This window comes from Balaenoptera physalus (assembly GCF_965194825.1).
Source record: "Balaenoptera physalus genome assembly, chromosome: 12".
NCBI classification, from domain to species: domain Eukaryota; kingdom Metazoa; phylum Chordata; class Mammalia; order Artiodactyla; family Balaenopteridae; genus Balaenoptera; species Balaenoptera physalus.
The window spans coordinates 81,629,868-81,644,939 of NC_138897.1; the positions used below are offsets into that span (position 1 = coordinate 81,629,868).

General features: G+C 46.8%; 1 protein-coding gene across 2 annotated transcripts in view; it reads left to right on the plus strand.

Moving 5' to 3' along the window:
- The first annotated feature begins 4,514 nt into the window (after positions 1–4,514).
- The window catches only part of RPH3A (rabphilin 3A), a 101,509-nt gene continuing 90,951 nt past the window's right edge, over positions 4,515–15,072 (plus strand). Inside the window, exon 1 of one of the 2 annotated variants that reach the window (XM_082416487.1) lies at positions 4,515–4,562. Coding sequence is in view for 1 of the 2 variants with exons in the window: in XM_082416488.1 (XP_082272614.1) it covers positions 12,513–12,548 (36 nt within the window). In the remaining variant the exon portion in view is untranslated. Of the gene's footprint in view, positions 4,563–10,624; positions 12,549–15,072 lie in introns of those variants that run through there. The other variant, XM_082416488.1, reaches the window with a different exon arrangement.

Below are 15,072 nucleotides of genomic sequence, written 5' to 3' on the forward strand. Positions count from 1 at the left end.
CTCTTTGTAGGGTCCTCCGGCAAGCTTGCTGTTGGTTTCCTATGGCTTCTGTAACAAATAACAACAAACTTAGGGGCTTGCAACAACACGGATTTATTATCTTACAGTTTTGGAGGGCAGAAGTCCTAAAATCAAGGTGCTGGCAGGGCTGTGCTCTTTCTGGAGGCTCTAAGGGAGAATCTGTTTCCTTTACTAGCTTTTAGAGGCTTCCCTCATTCCTTGGCTTGTGGCCCCTTCCTCCATCTTCAAGGCCAATAACATAGGTTCTCTCTCTCAATCCTGCAGTCCATTATCACTGCTCCTCTCTGACCCTCCTGCCTCCCTGTCCCCTTATAAGAATTTTTGTGATTACACTGGGCCTACACAGATAACTCAGGATAATCTCTTTATCTCAAGATCCTTAACTTAATCATACCTGTAAAGTGCTGTTTGCCATGTAAGGTAACATGTTCACCACTTCTGAGGATGAGGATGTGGATGTCTTTGGGGGGCATTATTCTACCCCACTTGCCAAGTGAAATGGGAACATTCTTTCTTTCTGGGCAAATTCAGCACCATTTCTTTGGGAGACAGTAGAGCGCGTGGGCCCTGAGATAAACTGCAGATTTGCACCCTGCCCTACCCTCTCTTCCTACTTGTATTACGTTAGGCACATCACCTGGCCTCTTTGTGTCTAATTTCCTCATCTCTAAGATAGGCAAATAATGTAGTACAACTTCATTTCACTGTTATAAGTCATGAATAGTGCTGGGGTGATAAAACATGTCACCTGGTGAATCATAAGCACCCAAAATAAATGGAAGAGGCAGTTATAACTAGGATGCCATATAGCATAATAGTTATAAACTTAGAGGACCTTCGTTCAAATCGCAATGCCACCACTTATGAACTAATGGGCTAGTTGTTTTAGGCAACTGAGTCTCAGTTTTCTCATTTGTAAAATGAAATAAAACTATTACCATCTTAACACATAGGATTCTTGTGAGGATGAAATAACAGCGTGGTACACACAAGTCACCCAGAACATAGTGGGTAGTTTTGTTATAGTTATTACCACCATCGTCACTGCTTGTCTACTCTGGGGGTGATGGAGGGTCTTAATGGGCTGCCTCTGGCCTCGGCAGAACAAGGACAGGACAGGGCAGCTTGCTGAATCCAAGGCACTGAGAAATCCCTTTGCAGTGCTCCATCCTTGAGAGGACCAGAGCCTGGTTGGGCTCAGCCTTGGGGTGTCTGGTTTCCAGGCGTCTCCCTGTGGCAGAGCTGTCAGAGCTTACAGCAGCAGCTGGTTCTTTGAATGAAGAGTTTTCCAGAAGCTCTCAGAACAGAAGAGGGGTTTGGAGATGGTGAACAGGGAGGTGGGGAGGCTGGAGGCAAGATTCCCTGAGAAGGCAGAGCTAGTTCCTAGATGGCGTGGTCACCAGGGAAGGTGCAGAGCTCTGGTTTCAACCATATTATTACTTTTTAATTTTGCTGCAAAGCTCTGTTCCAGTGAAGGCTTGGGCAGCTGCCCAGTATGCAAAACATTTAAAAGCACAACTGCTCAGGTTGAAACCAGGGGTGGGGGAGGGGGGAACTCAGGCCTCATTTACACTCCAACAGGGGCCTCTTGGGCGGGGGGGGGGGCGGGGGGGGCGGGGTGGGCGGGGGGGGTGAGGGGGGCAGGCAGTCTGAGGAAAAAACTAGCAAGGTGGCAAAAACAGGCCTTGGAGTCAGACAGACCCAGGATTTGCATCCCTGCCTGTGCCACTCCTTGCCTGTGTGAGCTTCAGGGCTTTCCTTTACATGTCTGAGTCTCAGTCTCAACAACTGAAAATGGGACAATAATGGCACCCACCTCGTAGTTATGAAGACTGGAAGTAGCAACTGTAAGATGCTTAATACAGGTGGTAGGTGTCTAGACATTTAGCAGGTTGTAGCTTTTTTCATTCCCTAAGGGCGATCTGAATTCATGACAGACCCTCCCAGAACACGTGCCTAATGCCAGGGAAGCTGTGAGGTACGGGTAGATTCCTTGGGACGGGGAGCCAAAAGGCCTGGAACTAATCGGATTCTGATTCCACTACCAGCATCCTGTGTGGGCTTCTTGAATCACTCTTCAGATGTTTATTGAGGGCCTACCATATACCTGACACTATTCTAGACACTGGAACACAGGACCTGGCATCTGAAAAGCCTGAGTCCCAGACTCAACTCTGCCACTTTCTAGCTCTTTGGCTATGGGCAAGTCACTGTCCCTCTCTGGTCCCCAGTTTCTCCATGTGTACAGTGAGGGCATTGAACCTATGTCAGAGGATCTTCTAGAAAAGATTCAATGAAGTCCTGCCAAAAAATTGTAGAATGCATTTGAACTTGACTCTGAGAGAGACATTCTGAAGCATGGGCTTTGGAATCATACAACCCTGGGTTTCAATCCTGTGTCTGCCACTTACTGTATAAACTTATGCAAGATAATTAATTTCTTGAGTCTCAGTTTCCTCATCTGTAAAGTGGAGATAATCATAGTTTCCTCAAAAGGTCATGGTGAGGATTCAAGGAGATGACACATGTAAAGTTTCTAGCAGAAGGGCTGGTGTGTAGTTGATTCTCGATAAATGATAGCTGCCATCATCATCACTACCACCAGCATCACCACCACCATCACCACAAGACCATCACCACCACCATCATCATGATCATCTATAAAGTGAAGCTCTAAATGGTCTCTAAGATCCTGACATTTTAAGTCCTAGTTTTCAAGGTGGGGAGGGGGATTAAGTGACAAATGTGGTGGCTCACCCTGGGCCATCTAAGTAGGACCATTAAGAGGAGGGTCCCCAGTAAAGAGGGTTCTTATTTACTTTGCAGAGAAGTTCTAAACAGATCTTCGCCTATTTGAGATTTCCTGCCCTTTCCTCACAATAAACAGGAATAAGACCCTTGAGATCTGGAACATTGGAAGCCATGGGAATCAATTTCTCTTTGTATATTTCTCCTTTTAATGATTTTATTTTCTTGTCCATATACTGGTTTCACTTCAGAAGATGAATCTGGGTCTTTTGGGGATAGGTCTTTGGCCATGGCTCAATTGTCAGATTTAGACCTTCTGTAATCTCCCAACTTCATCCCACTCAAACCATAAACTGAAAGGTGAGGCTGGCACATACCATTCTGGATTGGCTGTCAATTCTTTTCTCCTTTTGTCAAGACATTTGAATCACAGGACAGGTTATGGATCATGGGATTATACCAACCCACAACTTGGGCGTTCTTATTGTTGCTTTTTAACTTCTTGCTTCCTGTCTTTCGGAAAATCAGATAGTCATATGCTCATTTTGCAGATAAGACTTGGAGACGTTCAGTGACTTTCCAAGGTTGTATGGGGGCTAGACTTGGTTCCAGAAACCTGTCAAGTGCTATTTCAACTAAGCAATTCTGCCCCAGAGAAATTTCCATTTCCTAAGCCTCATCTTCCTGCTCTGAATTCTGAGGCATCCGAGGTATAGGTCAGAAATCTGCAGCAATGTGGGTGAAGACAGGTCAACTGGGCTGATTTATGGGGTGGGGGGAGAAGCCACTTTGAGGCTCCCGCACTGGGGTCAAACTCTTTTCTGAGCAGAGATGAGCAGTGAAGGTCTGGGGGCGTGTGTGGGAAAGGGGCTGTGAAGTTACAGCTTCTTTGCTCCGAGAGTGAGCGACAAGATTAGAACAAGTGTGTGGTAGGTAGGCTGTCACTGACTTCACTGTGTGATGTTGAGAAGTCCTGTTCCCCCACCTCCCCTGGACTCTCCCCCTTTTCTGCTCTTACCATCCAGTAACTTGACTCCGCAGCCTAAGGGTTCGCTTCCCGCCCATCCCATCCGCCGCCGCGTTTTAGCGCTGTCCGCGGTGCTGATCTCCAATCTCCTGATTGCCGTTTCGACCAGCTAGGATCTCTGGTGCGCCCAATCTGTCCTCGCGGCCTCCTACCTCTCTTTCTCCAGGCACCTCACACTTAAATCACGGGTGGAAGGCAGGCTCGGTTCCCCTTGCGCCTGGAAGCTGCTGCCCCCTCCCTTGCTCACACCGGGTTTTGCAGCAGTGGCGGCAGCTGCCACTGATTCCGGCACTGGGGAAGCAATTGATACGTCTACTGCCAGCAGCGCGGAGTCGTCGACGCGGACGACAGAGAGAAAGAGGAAGAGAGAGAGAAAGAGAGAGGAGAGAGAGAGAGAGAGAGATTGATTCACAGAGCAAAAACCTTCATCCATGTGGAGGGCAGTCTGAGGGAGCCACTGTGTGCCTTGTCCACTGAGTGGTCTGAGTTTTCTCCTCTTCTGGCAGTGGTATTTCTTTTCATCATGGACCTGCATGATTTAGGGGTAGTTGGTGGTGTGTGTGTGTGTGTGTGTGTGTGTGTGTGCAGTTGCTTCGATTTTATTTTGGGAAGAGTAGGAGAGTCAAATGAACAATTTTCTTTCAGGCATCTCCACTGAGCTTTCAAACCAAGTCATCCGGAGTTAGCATTTTCCCACCCGGCAGGGAAGAGAGGAGTTGGCAAGAATTTGGCTCACCCATTCCCCCTGCAATCCTCTGGTGTCGCGGTAAGTGATATTCTTCTCAACTGTGCAAATGGGCTAGGGGTATTGGAATCCCAGTTGCGAGGAGATGTGTACATGAGCTTGTGGGATAGAGGGCTGGTGGGAGGGGAGGGGTGTTGAGGAATGACCACGTTTGTTTCCCCACATTCTGCAGTGTTTGATCTCTTAAGCAACACCCCAAAGCCAAATGAGATTTCTGCTCACTGCCCAGGGTGGGGGTAAAATATGCTAATGTTTTAAGTAATGCGATCAAAATTGTGGCTTCTGCCCAATTTGTCCTCTCCCTTGCAGCAGAAGCTGTTGGAAGTAGCCAGCAGTTCTCTGAGTGAATTAACCCTTTGTGGGGCTGGCCAGCCTGGCATGGGGGGATCACTGGGTGTTCTGATCTAGTGGGTGGGCACTTTGACTCTGGATGGGACACGGTCACCTAAGGCTGAAGGGTTCACCCTTGCCTAGGGTAACCTAGGCATACCAAGTGAGTCTTGCATAGGACTGGGCTCAGAGAGTACCATCTTCCAGGGACAGCTGAATAATTTAATTGTGGTGGTTTTTTTTTTTTCAAGCTTGGCTGTTCTAAGCTTCCTGAAATGAGAGAACTGGGAGACATGAAAGGACCACATTTTGCTTGGAATGAGTGGTCAGGCAGGCCAGAGGGGAGCAGTCAGCTGTCTGCTGAGCAGACAGTGTTTTATTTTCACAGGTGGTATAACCTGTAAGTGATTGTATAGAGGGTGCACCAGCCCAGGGGACTTTATCCTTGAGTCTGTCTCAGAGTAGGGAAAGAAGGGAACAATGTTTGTTCAGATTCTGGGGAAGGGCTCCAGGCTCCAGGCTCCAGCTTCAGATCTGTTCCAGGGTAGACCATACCCTGCTCTAGTTTCTTTATTCTGATGGAATAAGCCTCACCAACCTGTTAGCGAGTGGGAAGGGGAGGTCCCTTGTAACTGAGTCCAAAACTCACATTTAATTTTAAATGCCTTTGCTGCTAATCTGTGACCCATCAAAAGGGGATTTTCTTTGCTTCCTGCTTTGATTACATCTATCTTTCTGGAAATGAATGTCCTTATTTTTAGCATCTTCGCTGTTATCTCATGGGCCACTTCAGTGTTCTGCACCTCCAAGGATTTCCTCTTTCAGTTCTTGGTCTTGGAGGTGGGAGGAATAAAATATCAGCCCCAGAGACTGGCAAGCGTAAGCAGAGTCCACTCAGTCATTTTCTCCAGCCCCAGAGCCAAGTGGGGACACCAAAATCCCGGGGCATATGACTGCTCAGGAAAGATATGTGAGGCAGAGGGGGAGGGATGCTTGGTGGTTAGTACCAAAGATTTGGTCCTCAAACTCCTAGGCATTCCTTGTTGGGTGACCTTGAGGAGGAAGTTGCCTTAGTTTCCTCCCTGGGAAGCCTAAATGTGAATGATGAATGTGCGGAAATTTGGTTCAAATAAGGAGCCACGGATCTGTCCATGGGTGATATTTAAAATATTGAACTTTCCATTAACTGGTCAGACTGGACCATGGCTGGGGCCCTGGAGTGGGGGATCTTAGGGGTCCCTGCTGTGCTGAGTGTTAACTCTTTAATTGCTGGATTATGGGGACGTTTAGGGGGACGGGGGAGTATCAAGGGAACCACAGGGGCCTCGGTGCAATATAACCATACAGTACAGGGGTATTAATATATATATATAATATATTATAGAAGAATATTATATATTATATATTAGAATGTGTAATATATATCTAATATTCTAATATATAATATGTAGAATATATATGAATATATAGAGTATATAATATGTAAAATTTATATGGTTTTATATATCTCTCTATATATAAGTATAGTTGACTTTCAGTGCTGTGTTAGTTTCAGGTGTACAGCAAAGTGATTCAGTTATACATATATATTATAACAACTGGTTCAGCCACACAGTGCATGCCAGCCCACCTGAGGTAGCTGGGACTGGGCTGTCCACACGTGGGTGTTTTTGAACATCTATTTGCTGCCTCCCAGCCTTACTTCCTTGGGGGTGGTTAAGATCCAAGAGGCTGCCCTCCCTCCTCCCTCATTACATTTGAATTGGTGCATTATGGTGCACCAGGGAAAGGGAAACAGAATCTTCTGGAAAGAGCCTTGGACTTGGATCAGGAGCCCTGGGTTCCAGCCCCAGCTCTGCCTCCCCTTTCTGGGCCTCAGTTTCTCCATCTTTGCAATGAGGTAGTTGGTCTATGTGACCCCAAGGCCCCTTCCAGCTCCGAGGTTCTATGACTATGTGATGAGTGTGCATGTGTGTGCACACACTCAACGCTTCTAGGAATGGTTAGCACTGTGTTTGGGAATTTATCTTATGTGTTGAGGAGGTTTTGTTTGGGTGAATCAGGATGGGGATCGACCCTTTGAGAACTTTGCTAGGTTCCTAGAATCCTGTGCCCATCTGGAGAGGGGTCTTCTTTGTTTATGGCTTCAGTTGCATACACATCCAGGTTTGGCAGCACTTGAAGGCCCTATAGAGATTTATCCCAGGGAGACACCAAGGACCCCTTTGAGAACCTTCACTCTGAAAAGATGCATATACCCTGTAGCCCACCTGAGCACCTCAAGTTCGGAACCTCTGATCTAATCTGACCCTTCACGGTCCCCAAAGAGGGAAAGCAACTTGCCCAAGACCACACTGTAAGTCATGCACAGCAACATAAAAGACAAGGCATTACGCTCTCATTCCTGGCTCCAGCAGCCCCCACTACCCCCACCCAGCCAGGGTGCAGGGGGAGGACTTTCAGCAACTCTTCTCCATCCTGTGCTGGTAATCAGGAAGCATAACCGTGGAGACAAATGTGGACATTTCCTTTCTCACTGGTGGGAGGGAGGCAGCGACCAGAGATTCTGCAGTCCAAAACGGTGGCCTGGGAAGTCAGTCTCCCCAGCTTGCTCTGCCTTTTCTCTTTTCTTGCTGCCTGTACACATCCTGGCTGCCTATCTAAGGCTGTGGGTCTGGTTAGGGTGGTTTATTTGTAGGCTGTGGTATTTACTTTTATTTAACCCTCTCTTTCTTTCTCTCTCTCTCTGTGGGTCATAGAGAGTTTGTGACTTTCTAACAAAAACCACCATGACATATGGATCTGTCTTCTGTTCTTTATCGCCTTCAAGAGGGGAGCTGATCATGAAGGTAGACAAATTGGAGTTGATGTAAAAGTGATGAGAAGCGAACAGCATGGTTTATTTCTGTTAAGCACTGTGGCTGTAACCTGGGATAAAAATAAATCTGGGACCCAGTAGTGGTGGGCTGGAGCCGATGAGCTTAAATTATTCAGCTGCCACCCAGGATGGAGATCCTTGATGTGCTGGGAGAGTGAAGGAGGCACCACAGAAATAGCCCTCTCTCCTTGCTGTTCCCCACCCCTGTCTGCTTCATTAACCAGCCTTTTTAGCCTCCAGGGGCTGCAGTGTGGGTCCCTGGGAGCAGCCAGACCTGAGTTTGAATCCTGGCTCCAATGTTTCCTTTCTGTGTGACTTCAGGCAAGACCCTAAACCTCTCTGAGCCTCATTTTCCTCAGGTGCAGTGTGGTGGTGAAGAGTGTGGGCTCTGGAAATAGATCTCTTGGGTTTAGATCCTGGTTCTAACACTTTCTAGTTATGTCATATCATCTCTCTGAGCTTCAGTTTCTCCATCATTAAAGTAAGGATAGTAAAGGAACTGTGAGAATTTTGAGTTAATGTTTGCAGTGTGCTTAGTACTGAGCCTGGCAAGGAGTAAGTGTCCAACAAATGTGAGTGATGGGGATGCTGTTGGTGATGGTAACAGTGAAATCACCCCGACCAAAGTAAGACTGGGCCAGGATAGAGGAAGGTGAATCCTTTGTGCCAGGCATACAGCTCTGGGACCCAGGAGAAAGAGGATGTGGCTTGGAGACAGTAGACTTCCAGTCCCACTTACTCTGTATGTGGTCTTTGTGCAGTTGCTGAGGGTCCCCAGACCTCAGTTTATTCACCCATGAAATGGGCATAATGACCTCCTTTCTTTAAGCCTGTGAGGCCCTGAGGAAACAGGGCAGTTGTGAGTGTGGTGGGTAGGCCCTGGAGGAAGGAGTTCAGGAGGAGAAGCCCTCCTGACTACTCTGAGTCTTTCGTTCCTCCAAATCCTTGGGAGACTTTTGCTGAATCATCTCAACTCACCAGCTCAGAGCCCAAGGATTTTTCCTAGGAGACCTGAGCTTTCCCTCCCTTCCCTGCTATGGTGCTTTCCCTGCCACGATGCTCCTGCATACGGCTCCTGAGATGCTACAAGGCAAGATCCTTGCAGGCCAAGGCTGTGCCATCTTCCTTTTTGGAGTCAGATTTAGCACACAGCAAATGCTCAGCAATGACTTGCATGAATGAATGAATGAATGAAACCTCGATTGACTAGTGAACTGGTCAGTTTGGGGAGGTGCCTTTTGCCTATGGTCCAGCAAGAGAGCTGCATACAGTAGGTGCTTAGTTACTGTTTGTTGATTATGATGAGTCATTGGTGAAGAGTTTAAAAGGGCTTGGCTTTCATCTCAGATCTGCTACAGGCAAAGGACTGGCCTCTCTCTCCTCTTGTCAAGAGTGTTAATTGACATTTATTCATGTGTCATACATTTATGGAGTACTTACAGTGTGCCTGGTACCATGGTGGACATTGGCAAAAAATAGTGACAAAGACATAATCCCTTTGGGACTTAGATAATGTAAGCGGCTGCCTACAAAATGTGATCTTTTGGGGGGTTGGTACAAAGAGGGCTTCCTCTGTCACCCTAAAACACTCAGCTCACTGATATGTGAAATTCCATCATTAAAGTTTCATCCTTTGTCTTTAGGCTTTGCTCTTGGATAAAGATGCTTTTGGGTGGAATAATGCATCCAGCCTTATTAGTCATTTACACTTCAGTGAAGAGGAGTTGTAAAATCCTCTCCGAAAAGTGAAGGGAGTGCTTTTTGGGAATGGGGAGTGGAGTTTGCACGTACTAAGCTTGAGGTTTCACCTGAGAGGGCAAAAGGCAAAGAAAGACAAACACTGCTGGATTCACATTCTGCTGTAAAAAGCTCTCAATGCTCAAGACTGATTTGCCTGAATTGGGTGATTCATCTAACTCAGTGGTTCTCAGACTGTGGTCCTGGCCACCTTCCCCCCCACTGCCCCAGCGGTATCGGCATCACCTGAGAACTTGTTAGAAAGGCAAATTCTTGGCTTATATTCTGGACCTGTCCCATCAGAAACTCTGAGTACAGGGCCCTGGGATCTGTGCTATAAAGGAGTTTTTGAAATGCAAAACACTATTACAGGTGTTAGTTATAACAGCTCTGGGTGTGTTGTGAGCTTCAGAATTTTTGCCAAGGTCCCCCACCCTCATCATCCCCCGAGGGGCTGAGGTCTGTTGCTTCCTCAACACACATCATTTACTTTTTGCTACTGGATCCCTCTGTTTCACACGGGAGCACAAGCTGGACCTACCAGGGTTGACCCCATTCCCTGCTAAGCTGAGTGCTCCAGGGGGCTGCTTCTTTCTCAGGCAGCACCCAGGGATTCAGGTTGTAGGATGGCTCATTGTCAAGGCGTCAAGGGTCAGCCCTCCAGCCTGGCCAGGGAACAGACCTGGTTCCTCTTAGCCCAACACAGCTTCCCATTTGGGCCAGGGAAATGTGGGACACCACTGTGCAGTGCCGAGGCACCAGACTGCCATATGCAATGTCACTGTGGTTTCTTCGAAGTAATTGTCTTGCTGTCATTAGTTTTAATGACATATAATGCACGCTTAAATCTTATTGCAATGGAGCTGTGTCAGACTCTGTCTTAGGAATCCAGCTAGTGAGCAAGATAACATGCCTCAAGAAGCTGGGGTTTTGCCCACCCCTCTGCAATGAATCAACAAGAGGAAATTCATATGACAGCATCATTATGATGTTTGGTTTGTGAAGGATTTATTTGCAGAGTGGAAGAAAAAAAAATTTCTCCACATCTCTTAATATAATCTAAGTTCATTCAGCTGCCTTTTTCTTTCTTCTCTCTCTCTCTCTCCCTTCCTCCCTCCCTCCCTCCCTCCCTTCCTTCCTTCCTTCCTCTCTCTCTCTCCCTTTCTCTCCTTTCTTTCCTCTTGTAATGCATCTACACCATGACAAGCAGCAACTTGTGAATGGAAGCAGCTTTCAGTAGAGAATAGATTCGGTAAGCAGGTTTGGTGCCAGCCATTGATGATGAGGCTGCATTCCGGGGCTGCTGAGAAGAGAGATGATTTCTTGAAGTTTGTTGGGAGGCCCTCCATGCGAGATGCTGCCAAAAGGCATCTGTGTGGTCCATTCTGCCCCATAGCCTGTGCCTGCCCCTGTCCCCTCCTGCTCTACCTGTCAGGTTTTCCTCTGTCACCATAGCACTGTGTCTCTAAGTCTGTCTCTGTCTCTTTCTCTCTCCCCTTTTCACACCCCCAACCCATCCCCTTCCCCATCTTTCCCATCCTTTAAAAATTCCCTTTCTTTCTTCCTGTGGTTCATCTTTCCTCCCCTTTTTTCCCCCTCATCTGACCTCTCCTGTCTCCCTTCCACTGGCATTTTCTCCCAATCTCTTTTTATCTTCCTGTCCTAACCGCTGCCCTTCCCCATCCCATCTTTAGTCTTGTCCATGCAGATATACCAAAGTGGCTTGGGAAGGAAATGCATTTGTGAGTCCCAAGACCCCAAGTCAGGCCTCCAAGTAGGATGACCAGCTGTCCCAGTTAGCCTGGGACTGAGGGGATTCTTGGCAGGCAGGACTTTCTGTGTTCAAACTGGGAGAGGCTCAGGCAAACCAGGACGAGGTGGTCATCTTACTGCTAAATCAAATGCTTGGGATTTTGTGGCGCTTTCAAAAGGCCAGAGATGTGGCTTTCTGGGCAAATTGCCTGCCCTCCTGCTCTGGGGAGGGACACAGTGGTCTCCAAAGCCCTTCCCAGCCTTGGTGTGCTCTGCATGGCTCTGGGGCCTGAAGACTACCTGGGCATGCAGAGGCCAGTTGTCAGTCAAGGGCACAGGGCTGACTCCTTCCTCCTTCCCCCGACAAGACTGACCACCCAGTCAGTTATGCACTCCTTAGTCACAAGAGGGGATCCGGTGAGAGACTGTAGGTGGTTCTATGACAGAGATTCACAAACGTAAGCCTGTGTCAGAATCCCTTGGAGGGCTGTTAAAACAGAGTTTCTGATTCAGTGAGTGGGGCCCAAGAATTTGCATGTCTAACACATCACTCCCAGGTGATAAGGATTCTGCTGCTCCAGGAACCCCACTTTGAGAACCACTGCTTTCTGCAAACTCATTCCCTTTCATTTATTTACTCCTTCATTCATTCATTCTCAAATATTTATTGTATACTACCATGTGCCAGGCACCGGGGACTCAGCAGTGAATGAGACAGAGCTCCCTGCCTTCCTAGAGCTTACAGTCTAGTGGGGAACAAAGGCAATAAACAAGGGAAACACACAAATAAGATGGTTTTAGACCATGCTAAGTGCTATGAAGGAAATGGTATGACATGATCGAGAGTGATAAATAGTGGGTGGGGGAAGAGAGATAATTTAGTTATTACAATTTAGTTATGAAAAGGATGGCCAGGAGAGATGGTAACATTTGGATTGAGAGCTGAGTTTCTAGAAGGAGCCAGAAGGATCCAGGCTGGAGGAACAGCAAGTGCAAAGGCAGAGACAACTGTGGTGTCTTGAGGGAATAGCAAGAAGACCAGTGTAGTGGGATGAGGGGAAAGTGAGGGGGATGAGGTCGGAGGGCCCTGGGGACTGCAGGACCTGCCAGGGTAGGCAAGGAGTCTGGATTTTATTTCACTGGGAAGGGGGCTTTAATCGGGAGAGTGACATGACCTAATTTACAATTTTGGTAATGATCACTTCAGTTTCTGAGTGGAGAAAGGACTGCAGGAGGCGGGGTGGAAGCCAGGAGACCGGTGATGGGGAGCAACGATGGCGCCTGGGCCAAGTGGTAGAAGAAAGACGGTGGTAAGATCTGGGGTGGTGCGGGGCTTCGGCAGTAGCTCAGTCAGGTCAGATATGGGGGAGAGGGAGGAACCAGGGCCCACACCAGGGGATGGGACCCTTCTTGGCAGTGGTTCAGCGGTTGTGATTCTGGGGATGTGGAGAGGGGCCAGTGGGTTAAGAGGCAAGTGTTCAGAGGGAGGGGCCTTTCAGGGAGGTCTGCAAATGCCCTTCCCACTCAGTTAATGTGCACCATCCTCCCCTCCCCAGAGGAAAAGGCAGCGACAAAGCCTAAATCCAACAGAATGTGACAAAATGCTGGAAAAAGCAGGCGGTTAAAATTGTGCCCTCAGCATCCTTCCTGGTCGGGCCCCAGCAGCTGGGGCTGTGAGTGCTTCCAGGTGGGTGCTCCAAGTCACAGAACACCTGGCTACCGGCAGGTGGCTGATTCCCATGGGGAGCTGGGAGCCCCAGGGTAAACATACAGGGTTCTGTAGGCTACTGCTCATGCTTTGGGGGAAGTTGGGTATCTCCCTCTCCCTCGGCTTCTGTCCTCACCCCACTGCATGTGCCATGAGCAAACCTCTGGGCTCTTTGTTCTTCAGCACCACCAGTTGGTTGGCTCAAGCCAGGGGTGTGTGTGTACCAGGCATTTGTAAAACCTGCCTTGCTTGTGGGATACCCCAGCAGTAAGGGGCTCAGCAATGAGAGCTAAGACTCCTTGGGTTCAAATCTGCACTTCATCCCTTTCTAACTGTACAGACTTGGCCAGTTACCAAAGCCCCCAGTACCTCAGGTTTTTTTTCCAACTATAAAATGGGGATGCTGTTAACAACAACATGTATTTTATAGGGTTCTCATAAGGATCAAATTGGTTCATATGGGCAGAGATCCCAGGACCCTATCGTCACCATTGTTGTTATTTCATAGTAGCCAGTACAAACTCGTTCTAAGATCTTTGGATCTTCCTAGTTCAGGAAGGCTCTTGGAGATCACTTGCTTATGCTAGTGGTTTCCAAACATGGATCTGGCCTGTTATAAAGTTCCCACTGGCCTTGATGAAAGAAGGAAAATTAGGCCTTTACAGATAGGCAAAATATTGCCAACTAAATTTTCCTAGAACGGATTTTCCTTTAGTCTGACATTGTCTTTTCTGCTCATTTAATGTTAAAATATGTTCTTTAAAAATGAAACATTGGCAATAGTTGATGGTAGTTTCTTTCTTTAAAAAAATATTTTAGTGCCCTTCCTCGGAAAGTAACAACAACAAGAAAAGTTGACAGCCCTAGGGAGGGCTCCCCTAAAATTTGGAAGAGAATTTTACTCACTTGAGAAATCCAAATGTCTGGGAGCTAATTTTGCCTAGTCATTAACTTCAGGGGTTCTCACATTTTACCGTATTCAAGAATCTCCTGGGATATTTTTTTTAATTCTCAAGGCCCATCCCTAGAAATTCTGATTCAGAAGGTTTGGGGTTGTACCCAGTAACCTGCAGGGTAAAGAGTTTCCTGACCGATTTGGTTGCAGCCGGTCCATGGGTCATTCTGGGAGGAACGCTGCTCTTTCCCGTGGGTGAATCCTCTTCATCACTCCTAGGCCAATGGGCTTGAATGCCTCCATGGTGGTTGGCTCAGCACCTACAAAGTCATTCCACACATTGCTGGACAGGTCTGATCAGCATGATTGTCCTTCCTGGTGTTGACTTCGATCTGACTCCTCTCGCTGCTGATCATTTAACCTTCTGGAGCCAAACTGAAGAAATAAAAATCCTAAGACAGAACATAATCCGTAAGAGTTAAGTGCACATTTGGAGGTGATTGCATGAAGCTATAAATCTGAGTTCATTTTTGTTAGGGGGATAATTCAGAAAAGAATGTCTAGTCTCCTCTGCATTGAAGTTAGGGGTCCCCTCAGTCAACATAAAATCATTTATTCATTCAACATACAATCATCACTATTCAGCTGATAGATATTTATTGACTATCTACTGCCATGAAGGTCAGATGGCCCCAAATACAAGGTTGACCTTCAATTTCCACATTTTCCCAGTAAAATCAGTCCCTCCTAACGTGCACAAAATGGTTAGCCAGACTTTAAAAAATAATCTGTTAGGAGCTGAAAGAAAGAAAACAAAACCTATTAGGGATGTAGATGAAATGGTCAAATGTCCATTTATAGTATTTGATTCATCAATCATATTATACAACCATACTTAAAATCACATATTATATAAAATAATCAATTAATCCATAAAAACTTTTTTTTCTGCCACTGACACATATTTTTAAAATAATCAACAAACCAGAAAAGTAAGGAAAGTTTTATAACTTTAACAAAAGTCATCTACTGCAAAAACCTTTTGTTGAAGAATGGGAAAAGGAAGAGATACCATTTGGAGCCTGATGGATGAAAAGTTTAGAAAGAATTTACATAAACTATTCCGTTATTCCAAAAAGTAAATTGAGAGAGATAATGAGAGACACTTGACAGTGTAAAAAAATATTTTAAGGACCTGGATAGAAGGTGGATTTCTGTTTTCTGAGGGATA